Below are 19158 nucleotides of genomic sequence, written 5' to 3'. Positions count from 1 at the left end.
AATAAAAATAATTGTTGTTAGGGCTCGTGCTGATAACGTGTTTAAGAATAAAGGATTCGAGAGAGATTGATGAGAGAATTGTGTATATCATTATTGAGAATAGGAGCCCTATATATAGGGATTACAAAGTATATGTTCTGATAGTACAAAGAAAACTATTCCGAATAGGACTAGGAATTCTAGAACATTCTCACCGATTACAATCATGGAACTAATCCTAATTTGATTAGGCACACATAAGTCGATTTCCTTCAACACTGTTAAAGCATCGATGGAGTTATATAAAGGTACGCATCCATCCTTTAGCACACAACAAACTGCAAAACAACACAAAAAAATACTAGTGTAAATAAGACCTTTAAAAATATGGTATTTCAGACATACATATCGTTTTAGAAAAATTGATATTATAGTTACTGATTTATATTAGATAGTTATATTGAGTGATTAATTAGAGAGAGAGAGAGAATAGAGAGATGTATTACCCTTTAGGGCTCCACCAGTACATGGTTCATAAAACCCAACTTCAAGTAAACATCGTATAGCAACCTCTTCAGCTTCTCCAACACACATGTTGGGTTCATATCTAGTAAAATACTGAGTTAGTAGAATGAAATTGTAGCGTATGCTGACAAAATCAAGTAGACAACAAAAAATTCAGAGGGAGAAATTAAAAAACTGATGTGTGAGTGTGATTTTGAAAGAGCACATACAATTGCTTTAACATCTTAAGAGCATAAAACCTCCCAGTCCCGCATGTTTGGTAATTCTCCACTGATTTCAATTCAGTGGGAAGAAATGGATGAGCGTGCCACAGATCAAAGCGTTCCTACAACCAATAGATTAAGAATAAAAGATATGAGGATATGTAAAGGAATGAAAACTTTTCAAAGTTTACATGATTAATTTTATAACTAGAAACGTACCAATGTTTCATCCCATCCAGTGATGAGGCACTCAGTTTCGTCATCCACACGAACTAATTTCATGAACACATCAAATGAAACATGGAGAACAGAAAAGGGTTTCTCTTTGTCTAATCTCTTCTTGATCGACCTGTGTTATACACACACAAAAACAATTATTATAATCTCTTTTTTTGCAAGTTAAACTTAGAACGGTGGTAATATATAGATGCTCTTATACCTTTTCATGTACATGTTTCTGCATTGCATTAAGCGCATCAACTACTCATGCTTTTATACAGACTTTGTTAGGAGTTATCTTGAACATCTTATCAGGAGTCTCATCATTTCCTGGTACATGAAACAAGCAGAATAATAAGTACAAACTCATGGAGAACTATATTTACGTGTAAGAAAAGAAAACAGAAACAAAAAGAATTGGAGGCTTTACTTATAAATTCAATACTTGTGGTCCTAGAATCCCAAGCAGCAACAACACAATCCTCACAAAAAAGGGCCAAAGTAGTTGTTCCCATAGGCAACTCCTTTATCTCTCGCTGTCGAGAATTCTGTTTTCTGTTATCCAACTTCAGTGATAAACAAACAGATGCATCAGAAAACGAAGAAACTATATATTCATGGTGATCGAGAAAATACGGATGCATGCAATCTTCCTCATTATTGTTGTTTTCAACATATGATTAAAATCAAAATCAAAGTGTTTAAGGTCGCTTATATGTTTCCAGGCTTTTGAGATTTCAACTAAGAAAAACTAAAGAAGTAAAAGATATATATGATGAAAGTTTTGAAACGGTTTGCGCAAAACTAACATAAAAAAGTACGGGTGTTAATCTCCTATCTAGAATTTCAAATTTAGAGGAGGAATTACCTATATATTTTGCGAATTCTAGAAAATAGTTTACAGTTATAGCAAAACAATAGAACTGCAACCAAGCAAAAAAAATAAAATAAAAATAAAAATAATTGTTGTTAGGGCTCGTGCTGATAACGTGTTTAAGAATAAAGGATTCGAGAGAGATTGATGAGAGAATTGTGTATATCATTATTGAGAATAGGAGCCCTATATATAGGGATTACAAAGTATATGTTCTGATAGTACAAAGAAAACTATTCCGAATAGGACTAGGAATTCTAGAACATTCTCACCGATTACAATCATGGAACTAATCCTAATTTGATTAGGCACACATAAGTCGATTTCCTTCAACACTGTTAAAGCATCGATGGAGTTATATAAAGGTACGCATCCATCCTTTAGCACACAACAAACTGCAAAACAACACAAAAAAACACTAGTGTAAATAAGACCATTAAAAATATGGTATTTCAGACATACATATCGTTTTAGAAAAATTGATATTATAGTTACTGATTTATATTAGATAGTTATATTGAGTGATTAATTAGAGAGAGAGAGAGAATAGAGAGATGTATTACCCTTTAGGGCTCCACCAGTACATGGTTCATAAAACCCAACTTCAAGTAAACATCATATAGCAACCTCTTCAGCTTCTCCAACACACATGTTGGGTTCATATCTAGTAAAATACTGAGTTAGTATAATGAAATTGTAGCGTATGCTGACAAAATCAAGTAGACAACAAAAAATTCAGAGGGAGAAATTAAAAAACTGATGTGTGAGTGTGATTTTGAAAGAGCACATACAATTGCTTTAACATCTTAAGAGCATAAAACCTCCCAGTCCCGCATGCTTGGTAATTCTCCACTGATTTCAATTCAGTGGGAGGAAATGGATGAGCGTGCCACATATCAAAGCGTTCCTACAACCAATAGATTAAGAATAAAAGATATGAGGATAGGTAAAGGAATGAAAACTTTTCAAAGTTTACATGATTAATTTTATAACTAGAAACGTACCAATGTTTCATCCCATCCAGTGATGAGGCACTCAGTTTCGTCATCCAAACGAACTAATTTTCTGAACACATCAAATGAAACATTGAGAACAGAAAAGGGTTTCTCTTTGTCTAGTCTCTTCTTGACCTGTGTTATACACACACAAAAACAATAATTGTAATCTCTTTTTTTGCAAGTTAAACTTAGAACGGTGGTAATATATAGGTGCTCTTACCTTTTCTTGTACATGTTTCTGCATTGCATTAAGCGCATCAACTACTCCTGCTTTTATACAGACTTTGTTAGGAGTTATCTTGAACATCTTATTAGGAGTCTCATCATTTCTTGGTACATGAAACAAGCAGAATAATAAGTACAAACTCATGGAGAACTATATTTATGTGTAAGAAAAGAAAACAGAAACAAAAAGAATTGGAGGCTTTACTTATAAATTCAATACTTGTGGTCCTAGAATCCCAAGCAGCAACAACACATTCCTCACAAAAAAGGGCAAAGTAGTTGTTCCCATAGCCAACTCCTTTATCTCTCGCTGTCGAGAATTCTGTTCTCTGTTATCCAACTTCAATGATAAACAAACAGATGCATCAGAAAACGAAGAAGCTATATATTCATGGTGATCGAGAAAATACGGATGCATGCAATCTTTCTCATTATTGTTGTTTTCAACATATGATTAAAATCAAAATCTATGTGTTTAAGGTCGCTTATATGTTTCTAGGCTTTTGAGATTTCAACTAAGAAAAACTAAAGAAGTAAAAGATATATATGATGAAAGTTTTGAATAGGTTTGCGCAAAACTAACATAAAAAAGTACGGGTGTTAATCTCCTGTCTAGAATTTCAAATTTAGAGGAGGAATTACCTATATATTTTGCGAATTCTAGAAAATAGTTTACTGTTATAGCAAAACAAAAGAACTTCAACCAAGTAAAAAATAAAATAAAATAAAATAAAATAAATATATAATTATTATTAAAGGACCTCTTATAAGGATATTGTTGTTTTTAATGGATTAAAATATGGAATGTTTGGAATGTTAAAACCTTATTTTTAACATTAAATTATGGAATGTTTGGAGAAAACCTTATTTTTAATGGTTATTGTTGTTTCAAGACCTTCATCAGTTGTTTGACCTCTTATACTTACAATTAAAATTAGATATTGCTGAATACCAATTTCAACTTTAAACGTACCTTTTGCAACAAAAATTTGTTGAAGGAAGATATCATGTTGTCCTTCTTCATGCAGACCCAAATTCTTTTGAATATGATTGTTATAAGTTATATGATATGCCTTTTGAAAGTTTTGACATTATTATTTCAATGATAAAGAAAAGACTAGAGAGATGCAAAAAGATTCTTGAATTATTAGCAATATAGGAACTCCAAAATCCTGTCAAGCCACTCTTAAATTTTGTCAAGTCACTTTCAAATCCTATGAAGCCAGTCAAATCTAGGTAAGCCCCTCAATTTTAGTTTAGCTTGAGCTACCCCAAAGAAGGAACTTCTTGTTTGAGAACAGAATTATGATACTTCATTCTCATTCTCATTCTCGAAGTCTACCTCTCCAAGGTCCCTGTCCAACATAACCCTTCTGCAGAAGCATTTGTCACAAAAACAATATCAGGTTAAGTTCTAATCAATTCATCATTCATTCAATTCCAAAATATACAGGATAGGTCATTGGATATAAGTTGTATACCAACAAATGCAGCAAGTCCAACTCCAATAGCCAATCTAACGAATTATTTGAGAACCATGATTTCGCAAGAGAAACTCCCAAACAGATCTTGCTTTGACAAATTCATCCAAAGATAGAAATCACACCCCTTTTTATGCTTTAAATGCTTTAGCTGATGTTGAAAATTATAGTTTTGTTGCTCTTGTTTAATGAAATCCAAATGAGAGATGTATGTTTGTGTAATGGAAGTGGATATTTTGTGGCTAATAAGAATGGTGTGGTAGCTTATATTACGGCCACAATGACCCTTAAAGTTTGGGTTGTAATGGGCATGATGACCCAATTTCCCTAGGGAAGCCCATTGTGAAGGCAGTTTGTTAAGATTATGAGATGCAAGTGAATGGCCAGGTATGCCAAAATCCTTTCCAGTAATGTTGAATTTCATGTGATAATTGATGCTTTGATCTGGAAAATTAAATAGTTGTTTCTAACTCAATGAATTTTAGTTCGATTCTCTGCTATATTACCAAAGAAACGTACTCTCCTTCTTTCTGATGTTTCAGCTATATGATGGATTATTTGTGGTTTGAGAACTTGTTGAGCTTTTCTTTGAGTTCAGACTAAATTTCTATCCTGAACTTCTTTCAAAGCTGTTTCAAGAATAGCACATACAGATTTTTGATATAACTACAATTATACATTTTAAACTTTACAAGAAAAATCTACTAGGCATTTATGCTCAGACTTTTTCCTCTAACTTTTCAGGTGGTGGTCAGTAGATAAGTGGAGCTTTGGGTGATGTTAGGCCATCTCCAGCTGTGGGGGGCTAATCACTATTCATGCAAATAGTAAGGGCTATAATTTCTACCATCTCCAACCCTTAGGGCTATAATTTTAAATGCCATGTTATTTTATTGTTTTTCATTATGTATTTCTAATATATAGTATATCAGTATTAATTAAGCCAATAAGGCTTATGGTTAAATTTTCATAAACCCACAATTTACCCTTCTTTGATTATAGTCTAAAAATTTATAATTGAACACATGAAGGATAAAATAGTAAATATAATAGCAAACTGAATTGAAAGAAATTACCAAAAAAAAAAAAATCTTAAACGTTTTGTTAACTGCAATGGCAGTTTTTTTTTTTTTTTTTTTAGAGTTGGCAGTTTAAATAGAAAGATTACTTATTAAACAAAAAGTTATTCATAATTTCATAAAAAATAAACATTTTTTTTATAGAAATTACTAAAACAAATAAAAACTCAAATAAATATTGTAGATACAAATAAAGTATAAAAAAAATTAAAAAGGCCAATTGACACACGCGTGAGCATGTGTTAAGAGGCTAGTATTTTATAACTATGCTACTATTTCCACTCATATAATTATTTTTTTGATCAAATGTTATTAATTTAGCCGACCAAAAAAAATAATAATAAATAAATTCCAACGGCTAGACTTAGCTGACATCAGCCATGAAAATACTTCAGATTGGGTTTTTAGCCACCAACGTGGTCCCCACACAAATCAAGCCCAAGGGCTAAACAAATGGCTATATATGCCCTAGCCCATGGCCCTTTTAGCCCCTCCAAGCTCTTTTTTGTAATAGCATAGCTCCCAATTGGAGATGGAAAACACTAATTTTTAGGCTATATCAATCCCTTAGCCCCTCATTGGAGATGTCCTAAGATCTCTAGATTTTTGGCAGCTTATCTCTTGGTTGAGTTAAGCTATTAGTTTGGGCTAGTTCAGTTGAGGGACTAGATTGTGGAAAATTGTAGATTTTGTTGATAGTTTGGTATGTGTACAAAAGGGAAACTTTAAGATGTATTTACCAGGGTATGAACAACCATGTATTTCCCCTTTTCGTTTGTGTTGTAATACATGTTATGTTGTTGTGGAGTAAGTCTAATGATCGTTTCAGCTTTTTTGCTTGTGTAATGAATTTAACTTTCTTATGAGTCTGTTACTAGATTCTTGGTTTCTTCTTGATTGAGTTATTCGTATCATTGTCTATCATCTGACCAAGAAGTAAGAAAGTGTTGCAAAGAGACGCCATATTGGCTTTTCAAATCTATAGTTATATTTCTGCATAAATTTTGATTATTATTTCGAATCATCTTTCAATTTTGATTTCAACTGAGCTAGCTTTGTTTTCTTTAAAAATTTGACATTAGAAGACTTGCTCCAAACAAGTTTCATCCAAAACAAAACAAGTTTGAACCCTTTGCTCATTCCCAAAGAAAAGTCAATTAGCTAGAATTTCGCAGAAACTGCCCTGCAGCATAGCCCTTTTTGGTATTTCTTTTTCCCAACTTATTGGCCTCTAAATGATCTGAAATTTTGATATGTATCTTTTCTGTTAGTTAAAAAACAGATATGGAAAGTTTCATCTTATTCTGAAGCAAAGTGAATCTTTGGTGATTTTTCCAATTTTGGTCTGCGTTTGGAAAAGTTCCAGCATTTTGAATGTATCCTCTGAATTTCTGTTGAGATTTGGACTCCCATTTGAATCATTTAACCTCTATATTTTATGTATATTGAACTAGACATTCAATGCTTGTTTCAAAACTGATTTCTTGTCAATTGGACTTAAAATGGATTTTTGGTGAATTTTCAAAGTTGACAATGCTGCTGGGATTAATTGTTTTATAAAACCTGACGGTACAGCCAGTTTGTGCTTATCTTTTTCCTTGCATCCAGAACTATGAATTGCATAAAATTTTAGTATGTTCTACCTTAACATTTCTACTCTGACTCTACGAAATTTCAAGTTCATATCTATACAAATGGATTTTTAATAAATTTCCAAAGCTAAGCTGTTCCTGCATTAATATTTCTGTTTAATTTGTATCTCTCTTTCATCATAATTCTGTTGAATAAATTTTCAGTTCTTTCACCTACAGTTTTCAAGTTCAGATAATATCTTTTGTTGCTTGATTAACATATAGTATTCATTTGGTTTAATGTTACTTACTTTTCTTTCTTTAAATCAAAGTCCATCCTGAACTACTTCATACTTTTAGGCTAAGATTTTATCTATATTGGTCTTATTAACATTTTAGGAAAATGTCCATTTACCCAAATTTGAGCTACACTAACCCCACTTATCCAAACATTTTATAAGATTTCCTAATAAATTACATATTTTTTTGCCCTAATACCCAATTAAGTATTTTATTTTATTTTTTCTTTATTTTTGAGACAATTTTTCCCTCCCTCTCTTTGTCACTTAGAGAGAGAAGTCATCGGAGACTTCACCAAACTCTGGTCACCGGAAACCTCATCGGGTGTCTCTAAAAAGGTCGTCGGGGATCTCATATGTCACCGGAGAATATTATTGTTCCCTAAACAAAAGGTTTACTCCAATAGAAACATTATTGCCCCCCAATAAAAGATTTATTGCCCCCCAATAAGATGTTTATTGCTCCCCAATAGAAGCATTATTGCCCCCCAATAAAATGTTTATTGTCCCTCAATAAAGTGTTTATTTTCCCAACAAAACAATTACATCAGTTAATCATTAGTAAAGTCAGTCACGAATCTACAAAATCTATCAAACATATGCTATTCTAGTGCATAACTGGAATTAAAACATCATTTTCTGCATATTTTCTCATACCAGACAGCCTGTGGCAGTGTGGCCTATTTTCTGACCAAAAAAAAAAATACAGGCTATGGTCATCACCCAACATGTTGAAGCTGATGACGTGGCTCTCCTCGTCCAGCACGTCCGGCCTCTCCGTGCTGTTGTTGGCCGAAAGCCCTGAGATGACCTGGACCTCGCGGAGGGTGCTGACGTCGCTGTCCCTAACGATGATGCAGCAGCTCTTGACTAAGTACTTGTAGGCTTGGGGGTTGTTGAAGCGTCTGATCGGACCACCGACCACACGGTGGAGACAGGAGCAGCGATCTCCTGCGTCACGGCGAAGCGACACTTGTCAGGGTCCACCCCGTGCGTGTGGTAATGCGCCACCGCGTCGGGGATCGGGGCGCGCTGCTTCTTGATCATTATGCCCTTCTGGTTCTGGTGCGAGACGCCGAAATCTCCATCCCTAACCGCCTCGTATGTCAATTGTCGTCCATTCCTCGTCCGGTGGAGATGGTGGTAAACTCGGCATCTTCGAGGCTGACGGTGGTTGGAGAACTCGGCATCTTCGAGGCTGATGGCGGTCGCTGAGTTGACTAGGCTGGGAAGGAAGGAAGGAAGAGAGAGAGAGAGAGAGAGGAGTGTAGTTTGTTAATTAAAATAGGGGTAAAACTGTCATTGATGTTTAAATTGGGTAAATGGGATTAAAAACTTTTTGGTGGAGTAAGTGGACAATTTTTAGGGTCAAATTGTGCAAATAGTCAATATCCCTTTATTCTCTTACTTGAGAACCCCTTAAGTTATTACTCGAGTTTGGGGTCTGACAAGTAGTCACTCAACTTCTTTTGGTAACTCTAAAATAAACAGGATCAAGTAAGAAAGAAGAGATATCGGTGGAGCGAGGCTCACTTAAGTACCACTAATCTCAACTTCTTACCTTAACATCACATCTACCTTGGATGAGCCTATTTGAATAAAACCTACAGACCGAAGGCAACAATAAGACTCTGACATGTGTCATTATAATCATTCTTGGAAATAAAAGAATCGAATCAAAACCGGCGACTTCTATGCCGTTTGACATTGGTAGAATCAAAAATCTACAACCTAGAGCTCGCCATTTTGATTATTCATGTTTTGTGTGATAAGCTATTCTTGCTTCCTTTAATTTCAAGCTTTGTGCAGCTATTAAATCATATGCATGGCACATTTTTGCCCAATGATCAATTGCTTCACATTGGAAACACACTTCATCATTACGGTTTACAGTTGATCTTATCGTGATTGAGGTGCAGAATGTGCACGTATATTGTGGGCCCTATAATCGGGGCGGCGCCACCATTGTCAGTGGTGGGGCAATCCCTCTCTTTCCACCACATCCTCCAGGGCCACGTGTCCGCTTGATTGTTTTAGCAGTTTCCTTCCTGAGTAAAGAGACTAGATGGACCAAAACGTTTGAATTGATTACCCCTAGATTTAGGGTTTCGATCGTAGCGACCTCCCTAGGTGTGCCATTATAATCTTTTTTCACAATAAGGTGTAGAGAATCTTCTCAATCAATTTCTCATTTGTAACATTCTGATAACAGGATGACATCACAGATCTAATGTTAAGGATTTCCGCATAATACTTAAGTATTGACTTATAGTCTGTGAGGCGGAGATTTTGTCATCTCTTACGCAATTCGGAAGTTGGGAGTCTTGAATATTCCCAAAGTGCTCTTCATTCGCAATCCATTGATTTCTTAATTTTCAACCATATGCTCGAGTGGTGTTCATAGTGAAGTAGAATCAAGTTTGTTCAAATTTGACATCCTGAAAAGGGAAAACAAGAACAAATTAGTTTTGGAGTGTAAAACAATTTCACGATAACAAAGTTAATTTCTTAGCATAAATCGCTACCAGGAGATTAATTTCTAGAGTTTTCAATTAGAACGAAACAATGATGTTTAATGGTCGATCGTTTTTGATACCTCCACGAACAACTTGTTTGGAGTAGCACGAAACTCCACAATTTGGCTCAATTATCCTATATTATAAGAAATGTTGGAGCCAGAAGAAGGGATATTAGAATCCTCGAGTGCAAGAAGGCAGGAATTTTAAGTCAAAGCAACAAGTTTTATAAAAACTTACTTGTTAGGATTGCAGATGTGTTTTCGATTATGAGATAGGATTGTTGTTAAGCTTCAATCCTAGTTGCATGCAGACAGCCCGGAGGTGCAGGTGTGCAGTGAGGTGTGTAAAGCTAGTGCAACGAGTTGGTGGGGCTAGCGGGCGTGCAGCGCTGGTCGAAGGTAGGTGAGGCTAGTATGGTAGAATGAGATTTTAGGATTTTTCTAGGGTTTTGGCCTTTTGTTTCAGGATTAGGCCCTCATGCTAATAACGTGTTGTAAAACAAAAGAATTTGGAAGAATACTTGAATACTTTCATTGATAATAAAAATCTCTTTATATAGAGGATTACATATACAATATTTTGGAGTACAAAGAATTCTAATTAAATACAGTAGGAGATCTAAAATATTCTACCATATTACAACTAAAACAAATAATCATGTTGGAGGCAGGCACACATAACTTGAGTTTCCTTTTTTTTTTTTAGAATACATAATTTGGGTTCCCTTCCACATTAATAAGATTGTGTTCAAAATTACTCTTGATTAAATTCGCAAAAGGGTGGTTCTATTCAGATTTCCATATAAAACTTTACTTGAGACACAATAAACCAAAACCCTAGCCACCTAAGACCAGAAGTCGTCTTTCTACAAGTTGCTCACGTCCGGCGGAGACCCGATGTCTGGGCTGGCCACTGGCCTCTCCGATATTGTGCGGCTTGTTGCCGGACGGGAGTTGTGATACTGGTGCTCGGCGGAACTCGGAAGGGGGTGCGATCGAATTGATGGAGTCGCTTGGCATCGGGTTCCCGTGCGTTCTTTGGTACTGGGTTGTTGTCACCTCTTCTAGATGCATCGGTCTTCATTGCCCTTGTGGCGTCGCGGGCTCTGCAATTGTCATGGCATTGGATGCTCGGGTGTTTTCAACCCGATTTGGGTCGGATCTTCTGATGTTTTCCTATGTTGGTGACTTCTGGATTGTTGACGGCGTCTGGGCTTTGGTGGTGGAGGCGAGAGTACTGGTTGGCGCCTGCGGCAGCGTCCTAGAGGGGCTGTGCTGTTGATGTGCTATGACCTAATCGGAGGAGACGTGACTGGGCCTAGGGTTTGGGCCACTTCTGTTCAAGTTTGGGCGTGGGCTCTCTTAGTGGGTTCCCATTGCTGGGCTGCTATTTTAATTTAGTCCTTTAGATTACAATAATTCCCTGCTTTGTTAGGGAGCTAATGCTTATAGTTTTTTAGTGAGCGTCATCGAGTTTAGTTTACTCTGCCTATTTACTATGCAGTAGTTAATAGTCTATAAGCTCCCTTTATGAGCATGGAACCGTCAAATGATTGGATCTAATCTATGTATCATTGTGCTACTACCACAAACTCTTTATCTACCCCATGATGGTAGATGGAGGATATGTAATGGCCCTTTCTGGCTTTAGATGAATGATAGTCGCCTTATTTAGGTTTGTTCAAAAAAAAAAAAAAAAAAAATCAGATTTCCGTATTTGTTAATCTCCTTTTATATTTTTATACATCAAATTTCCAATTTTCCCATATTCTGTTTTCACTTCCCACCTCCTCCACCTATCTGTGAGACCTAACAGGCTAACATCTGTGATGACTGATGATGCTATGTTACCTCTCTCTCTTTCTCTCTCTGCGATGTCATCACCAAGCTCAACATAATTGATGGACCAAGATATTGATGGATAGGAAGATGAACTTTGATCAAATTCTCCAGGGGAAACAAAATTAGTTAGTTCGTCTTAATTATAAATTTTTGGTTAGCAACCTCCATCATAAAATCAAATTGAAATAACTGCAAAAGCCAAATGAAAGGCTGACTACTGCAAGAGATTCTGATCAACTTGGCAGTATTTTATGAGTAGCACGATACATACAAAGATGAGGAGAGAAAGAAAGAGAATCAGAATATGCAACGGGAAAGCATGAGGCAGGAACATTAAATTTAAAAAAAAAAAAAAATGACAAGTCTAAATAATAAATTTGGAGTTATGACTAAACTACCATTCGAAAAAAAAAAAAACGGAGACCGAACTCACCGAAGGCCGAAGACAGCAGTAAATACAACAACATCCCATTCCCCATCAAAACTTGCCTTGTAATATTTGGTCGGAGTGGTCCATGTGTATTCCCCTTATAGTTATCTCTCACAAGATTCCAAATGATTGCATCAGACTGACTTTCACAGTTGCTCAATTTGAGAGTATACAGTATTCGTGTTTCGTTCTCTTTTTCTTTCCTGAACGAAATGCTGTTAGTTTGAGTTGAGCACACATGCCCACTCCGACATCCGTCCAGTAGCTCAGTTCTCAACGCGTTTAGAAGATTTGAGGATGGCGTTTTCGGTGTTGGGATCATTGGGTTCTCATGTTTTTGTAAGAACTTCTCATCAGAGACCTTTAACTATTCAATCGGTCAGAGAAAGAGGGAGGCGCAATATTAGTTTCAAGCTCTCAAGGTCAAGGGTTATGTCAAGCAAGTCTGAATTAGTTGATTTTGATGAGAGAACAAGCCCGATTGAGGTATGTACTCAGTTTTCATCTGTATGTGCTATTTGGTTTTGGGTTGCTGAAGATTATTAGTTTTTACATTGGTTTGTGTTAAGGTTTCGATTTTCTACTGAGGACAATAGAAATTAGTCCACTTCGTTATTATGTTCAACTATTGATGGAGTCCCACATTGAAAATTTGAAGTAGACAGGACAAATGTCGTGAGTTTCCAATAAATGCAGCAGGAAGAACTGTTTTTGCTAGATATATATTGATATTCGATACCCGTTTAAATTGAGATTTTCTTCAGTTTAATATACAACATACTCAATTCACCTGTATGATCAAATTAAAATGCAAAAACAATTAGAGATAGGATGATTGAATTAATTTCAGTTTTCAGTCTATGAGTTTTAAGTAGCATAGAATGGTGTTTGAGCCATTCCTGCTGCTGCTGACTTCTGGACTTTTACCTTTTTTTCTTTCATTCTGTTCTGGGTGATGGTGCAAGAAAAACACTTTAAAATGTGTAGGCTTAGCTCTTAACAGTATTTGTAGGCTTAACTGTTCTTAAAATATATGTGTGTGCTTAGCTCAGGACGATTTGATCTTTTATATAGTTTTGTTTCAGCATATCATGTACCCATTTGTTACTAATTTCATGATAGGAATATTGCCGACTGGCGACTGCTATGATTGTTCTGTTTCAACAGGATAACTACTAGTTATAGGAATACAATTTTGAAGGGCTTGTTTGCTTATGTTTCGTTCATTGTTGAAAGGTCAGGAAAGAGATTGAACGATGCTATGAACTGATACATAGACTTGGGAGAGGGGTCGTGTATTTGGGATCTTCAAGGATGGGACCTGATCATTCACATTATTTGCAAGTACTTGAGTTGGGTAGAGAGGTGAGTCAGAGATGTTTTGTCCTGCCTTGCTTGCAGTAGTACACGATCATACAAAAAGTATTTTTGTATAGCTGCTACCGCAGGGCACATACAGTAGCTTTAAAACATGAAATGGGTTCTGGAATTAAGTTCTGAATAGCCAATTAATGAGATTTTCTTTTCCCAAACATCTTACTGAGCAGATTGCAAACCTTTTGGAATGTACTTCATGGACGGGGGCTGGTCCAGGGCTAATGGATGCTGCTACTAAAGGTGCTTTGCAAGCAGGAAAATCAGTTGGTGGATTTAAGATTGGTAAAGAAGCTGGCGAATGGACAGCGTCAAATTACCATCCTTACCTGCCTTCAGAAGTTTATCTAACATGCAGGTAAAGATATACTTATTTGCTAGAAAGATTACCAATGCAGTTTCAAAATCCTGAAAAATTTAAGAAATGCTTTAAACTTGCAGGTTTTTCTCTGCTAGAAAACATGGGCTGGTAGATGCTGCAGTAAGAAGCAGTAGTGCTGATAGGACCGCAGTTGTTGCTCTCCCTGGTGGGATTGGTACTCTAGATGAAATTTTTGAGATATTAGCACTAATTCAGCTACAACGGATTGGATCAGAGCTTCCAGTTCCATTCTTGTTGATGAACTATGACTCGTTCTACTCAAAGCTACTGGACTTTCTTGATGATTGTGAGGATTGGGGTACTCTCTCCAAGGGAGAGGTTTCATCTCTGTGGAAGGTTTGTGATAGCAACTCTGAGGCTCTATCTTATTTGTCAGATTTTTATAACCTACATGCTAGTGACAAAGGTAACCATGAAAAAGAATAGCTTAGTGCAAGCTGAACGATTTCGTGATAACATTTGGAGTTGATGAAGTGGTTGTCCGTATTTCCCATTAGTGTATCTGCAATATATGATAATGGTGTGAAAGCCTGTTGAGAACTTAACAATTTAAAAAACACTGAATATTGTTCGTTATGGACTAAACTTCATTTTGGAATCGTATTCGATACTAACATCAAAAGGTAAGGGGATTTGCTTGAAAGGTTGGGGAAGAGACTAGGAAAGCTTCTGGCATTTATGGAAACTCTCAGAAGATGGTCATGAATGTTCATGGAACGTTTGATGCTCAGGTCCTCGCCATTAGACTCGCAGTATGGCCCATGATTGAGTGAGCGAAGTTTAGGGGTTGTAGCAGTTCCGTTGCAATTATCCCAACTATGTAATTCTCTATACTGGGATGTCTATATGCATGTATGATTGAATATTCTTGCATTGGAAGAACTGCCATTAATTATCGATGAGTTGGATTAAGCATTATCGTATTAACTGGGCAGAAACTACGATTTTGATTCTGATCATACAACCAAGGACTACGCACAATGTGATCCTGGTTTGTACACTGTTCCATAAATTGGACCTATAATACTGGAAATATAGGTTTAACTCTTGTTCATATGAATTTAATTATCCAAACCACGAAAGCATCTATAATGAAGTATTGGTTCCATTTTCATAAATATCAGTAGAGTATCTGGTATTCATTCAACAAGTATGTAGTACTACAACTTTGCATCCATCTCATTGGCACTACAACTTTGCATCCATCCTGCTAATCAGTTAAAAACTAAAGCTGATGTGGAGACAATCTAGACCTTTAGATCACTTCGAGCATCATGATTTTATGAATTTTACATAACTTTACAACCCTACGATTTTAGAAGATTCGGATCCTTGAAGAAGAGGGCTGTTCAACACCTCCTCCAACGTCCTTCAAAAACTTGATCTTGATTTTCTTAAGCGTGGCGAGAGCCTCTTGCATATTTACTCTCTCTTCTGGTGATTCTGCTGAACAACCAACAGCTAATCTCATAACAGATGATAAGCATTCCCTCTTGCTCACAAAATCATGATCCTCCTCTATTCCAAGTAAAGTCGCATCCACAACTTTAACTATCGCACCTGCATCTAGTGAATTTGCAACCCATTGCTTTAAACTCATTTCCCCAGCGAAGATCTCATCAGTTGGCTTCCTTCTTGTGAATGTCTCCATCACTACAATACCAAAACTATACACATCCCCTCTTCTGGTGACCATTCCTTCCATTCCATATTCTGCACATATGTAAGTGAAAACAAAATAAATTAATTAAGGACAAAATATATATTGAAATATTAGATAGTAAATTACTGTAATTACCTGGAGCCATATAACCGATTGTGGCAAGGGTCATGGTTCGAGTCATAGAATCTCCTCCACCCAAGAGTTTTGCAATGCCAAAATCAGCAACATGTGCACCCATATCATCATCTAGTAATATATTGCTGGGCTTCAAATCACAATGGACAATAGGTGTCTCATAACCATGATGAAGGTACTCCAATGCCGACGCAACATCAATCAATATATTCAACCTCTGAAGGATGTCCAAGGAAAAGTTCTGAAAATACAACCATTTGTCAAGACTCCCGTTAGGCATGTAGTTCAATACGAGAGCTTTGAAATCAATCTGGCTGCAACAACTGATGACTTTGATGAGATTTCGGTGACGAATAATATTGCTTAACATTTCACATTCAGTATCAAAACTTGCGAATGCCCCTTCTAACTGTAAATTAAAAACCTTTATGGCAACCTCCATACCGTCTGACAGTGTTCCTTTGTATACTGAACCAAAACCCCCATCTCCAAGTAAGCTGCTTTCGGTGAATCCATTTGTCGCACACTCGCACTTAGAAGTTCTTGGTATGAAACTCTTCTCCATAGAAGTTGAGGCAAGAAGGTAGTCTCTGTTGCAGCTTTCACCTTTTTCTTTTTCTGTAAGATCAATATACATACAAATGGAGGTCACTAGAAGCGGTGCTGACAAGATCCCCGGAATAACATACTTGAAGATAGATATACCAGTTTTCCTTTTGCATGCTGGAACTTGAAATTGGGATGCACCACAAAGTCCATGGTTAGAAATTAAGAAATGATTCAGCAGAGAAGTTTTTGAAAGGCCCGCCTGTTGGAATTTCTCCCTGGAGTCCGTTAAAAGAAAAATTTAGATATTGCAGAGATGAGAGTGCTTCAAGAGACTTTGGAATAACTCCAGACAAGTGGTTTTCAGATAAATCTAAGGATTCCAGGCTTAGCGAGTTGCCAAGTGAACTTGGAATTGGGCCTTCAAGACTATTATTTGCCAAGTAGAAATTGATCAAACTCTGTAGCCCCCCAATGCTGTTCGGAATATTACCAGATAAATGGTTGTTTGATATATCTATGTGGCAACTTTCATATTACCAATACCTTCTGAGAGTGGTCCAATTAGAGAATTGGATGACAAGTCTAATTGCATGATATCTGTCAATCTCCACAAGGTAGATGGTATTATAGAAGTTAACAAATTGGGGCGGCCTAAATAGAGACTTCTTAGTGCTTGGCCTAGATTACCCAAACATGAAGGTATTGAACCAGAGAGTTGATTAAAACCCAAGAGCAATGAAACCAGGTTTTTTAGCTGACAAAGTTCGTCTGGGATGTATCCTTGCAATTTGTTTTTATATACATACAGACCTTGGAGATTATGTAATCTTCCTACTGAGGTTGGAATGGTTCCACTTAATAGATTGTAGTCCAAAGCTATGAGTGTCAGGCTGCTCAAATTGCCAATATCATTTGGAATGTAACCTCTCAAGCTGCAATTGCTTAGCTCAATGGTCTCAAGTAATGTAGAGAGATTCCTAAAGGAAATGGGAAGTGGAGCCTTCAATGGATTGCTCGGGAAGGCTAGTATCCTCAATTTTCTAAAATTAGCCAAACAAGAGAAAAAATTCACTTCTGGAGCCGAAGTATCAATAGCTAAATTAATGTGGCCTAAATTAAGTCGCTCAAGGTTTGTTAAGGCACAAAGCGAGCTAGGAATAAAACCAGAAAATGGGTTGCTGACCAGGTGTAAGTTTGTGAGTTTAGAAGCATTAGAGATGTATTCGGGCTCTTCCACTGAGTTTATTTGCTCCTACAAGGAGCTCTTGTAGGTTTGGAAGATCAAGGCCTATATTTGCTGGGAGGTTACCTGAGAACTGGTTGCTGTCAAGTGATATCATTGATATTATCGACATATTGAAGATTGAGGTTGGGATGAGGCCACTGAGATTATTACCACCCAGGACAAATTCCTCTAAACGTGGAAGATGACCAATCTCATTTGGTATGGTACCTGCATGAACAAATAATTATATGATGATTATGATCAGCACCCAAGTTTAGTTTTTTCACTTTCTTGGCCCTTGGCATCCTTAAATTAATATTTCATTGGTGTTGAAGAATGTTGACATCTAGTGTGCCTTGTCAAACTAGGATTAGTTCTATAGTTGTAATATGAGAGATTTCCTACTCCGAGTTAGAATATAAATCCTTGTACTCCAAGATTATGGACTTTGTAATCCCTATATATAGGGCTCCTATTATCAATGAATACACACAACTATTCTCTACAATCTCTTTTGCATCCTATTTCCTTAAACACGTTATCAGCACGAGCCCTAACCCTGAATTAGAAGCCAAAAATCATTCATTCTTCTTCTCTAAATTGTGAAACCCTAGAACCCTCCCCTAGGATTACCTAGTGCGCCTCCCTGCGCCGCCGCCCGTGCCTACCTGCACACCTACGCAAAACCGGATCAGCCTTGCACGCCTGCATCAACACGCGTGTGCTTTAGTCTTGCTAAGCAAGATCAGGTAACAAGAAAACACTAAGTAAGTTTTTATAAAAGTTCCTACTTCTTTTAATTTTTGTTTTCTTATACTCAGGGACTTCCAAAATCCCTTCTCCTACATCCCACCTTTCTTGTAACTTGGTTATATTCACAAAAGCGGAACCGTGGGGAGTTCACGCTAAATTATGAACTAAGAGCGTTCATAAACTACGGACGAAAATATTTTATGAGCATCGAAATATTACGGACTACGAGCGTTCGTAGGCTACAGTCTAAGAGCGTTCGTGATCATCAAAATTTGACCATACAAACGTCATTGTTTTCAATCCAAATCCAAATTTTGGAAACTATCAACAAAGACAGTGGTTATAACTCTTTCTCACTAGACTCATCCAATTAATTGTGATGTCTAGGACATGTTTGAACTGAGAGAACGGTTTTACAAGTGAGCATAGCTCCACCAAAATCTTGCCTTACCTTCTGGTCACAATCAAATTGGAGTTACCAAAAGGATTGAGTAACTACTACTTGTCTAAGCTTGATTATCATTTTTGGATTAAATTTTTGATTTAGAAACTTTGACGTAATCATTGGCTTTCATTGAAATAAAGTGTCGATTTTGATTCGAACTTTATTCATTCAAGTATGTTTCCCGGAGAGCTAGAATGCCTCGTGGATAGTGCTACTACGCACACCATACTTCGAAATAGGCAATTATTTCTGGAGATGATGCCTACTCTATCTTCAGTGACTACGATGGTAGAGTCATCTAAATTGATTCATGGTGAGGACCAGCTCAATTCTTGTTGCCAAATGGCACAATCATTCATATCACTGAAGCTCTCTACGCTCCTAGGGCC

The 19158-nt window shown here is 36.7% G+C and overlaps 3 protein-coding genes across 4 annotated transcripts; 1 reads left to right on the top strand and 2 right to left on the bottom strand.

Moving 5' to 3' along the window:
- Positions 1 to 2375: 2375 nt before the first annotated feature.
- LOC133731796 (uncharacterized) lies at positions 2376 to 3134 on the bottom strand. Its single transcript, XM_062159210.1, has 4 exons — positions 3019 to 3134; positions 2805 to 2930; positions 2592 to 2707; positions 2376 to 2464 (listed from the first exon to the last, which is right to left on the bottom strand). The coding sequence occupies exons 1-4, from the start codon at positions 3103 to 3105 to the stop codon at positions 2416 to 2418; spliced, it is 378 nt and encodes a 125-aa protein (XP_062015194.1). The 5' UTR covers positions 3106 to 3134; the 3' UTR covers positions 2376 to 2415.
- A 9117-nt stretch (positions 3135 to 12251) lies between these two features.
- On the top strand, positions 12252 to 14922 carry LOC133732082 (probable cytokinin riboside 5'-monophosphate phosphoribohydrolase LOGL10). Of its 2 annotated transcripts, none has more exons than XM_062159544.1 (4): positions 12252 to 12729; positions 13480 to 13608; positions 13791 to 13975; positions 14059 to 14922. In XM_062159544.1, exons 1-4 carry the CDS (start codon positions 12541 to 12543, stop codon positions 14423 to 14425), a joined length of 870 nt encoding a protein of 289 aa, XP_062015528.1. In that variant the 5' UTR covers positions 12252 to 12540; the 3' UTR covers positions 14426 to 14922. The 2 variants fall into 2 exon arrangements, with proteins under 2 accessions (XP_062015528.1, XP_062015529.1); XM_062159545.1 differs by having other exon boundaries at positions 12569 to 12729; positions 13485 to 13608.
- A 392-nt stretch (positions 14923 to 15314) lies between these two features.
- On the bottom strand, positions 15315 to 18282 carry LOC133730772 (probable LRR receptor-like serine/threonine-protein kinase At3g47570). Its single transcript, XM_062158298.1, has 6 exons — positions 18240 to 18282; positions 17656 to 17799; positions 17157 to 17369; positions 16890 to 16943; positions 15798 to 16415; positions 15315 to 15712 (listed from the first exon to the last, which is right to left on the bottom strand). Exons 1-6 carry the CDS (start codon positions 18280 to 18282, stop codon positions 15315 to 15317), a joined length of 1470 nt encoding a protein of 489 aa, XP_062014282.1.
- Positions 18283 to 19158: the final 876 nt, after the last annotated feature.

Source organism: Rosa rugosa, chromosome 2, assembly GCF_958449725.1.
Source record: "Rosa rugosa chromosome 2, drRosRugo1.1, whole genome shotgun sequence".
NCBI classification, from domain to species: Eukaryota; Viridiplantae; Streptophyta; class Magnoliopsida; order Rosales; family Rosaceae; genus Rosa; species Rosa rugosa.
The sequence above is the reverse complement of the archived record's forward strand: the minus strand, read 5'-3'. Positions and strand labels throughout refer to the sequence as shown.

Coding starts and splice junctions, on each gene's coding strand:
- LOC133731796 (XM_062159210.1), bottom strand. CDS start 3,105: ATGTTCAAGATAACTCCTAACAAAGTCTGTATAAAAGCAGGAGTAGTT. Junction 2,708..2,804: donor CTGGATGGGATGAAACATTG/GTACGTTTCTAG, acceptor TATTGGTTGTAG/GAACGCTTTGATATGTGGCA. Junction 2,465..2,591: donor CTTAAGATGTTAAAGCAATT/GTATGTGCTCTT, acceptor GTATTTTACTAG/ATATGAACCCAACATGTGTG.
- LOC133732082 (XM_062159544.1), top strand. CDS start 12,541: ATGGCGTTTTCGGTGTTGGGATCATTGGGTTCTCATGTTTTTGTAAGA. Junction 13,609..13,790: donor TACTTGAGTTGGGTAGAGAG/GTGAGTCAGAGA, acceptor CTTACTGAGCAG/ATTGCAAACCTTTTGGAATG. Junction 13,976..14,058: donor GAAGTTTATCTAACATGCAG/GTAAAGATATAC, acceptor TTAAACTTGCAG/GTTTTTCTCTGCTAGAAAAC.
- LOC133730772 (XM_062158298.1), bottom strand. CDS start 18,282: ATGCAGGCGTGCAAGGCTGATCCGGTTTTGCGTAGGTGTGCAG. Junction 17,800..18,239: donor GGTTTTGCGTAGGTGTGCAG/GTAGGCACGGGC, acceptor TTGTTCATGCAG/GTACCATACCAAATGAGATT. Junction 16,944..17,156: donor AAGATTACATAATCTCCAAG/GTCTGTATGTAT, acceptor GGAGATTGACAG/ATATCATGCAATTAGACTTG.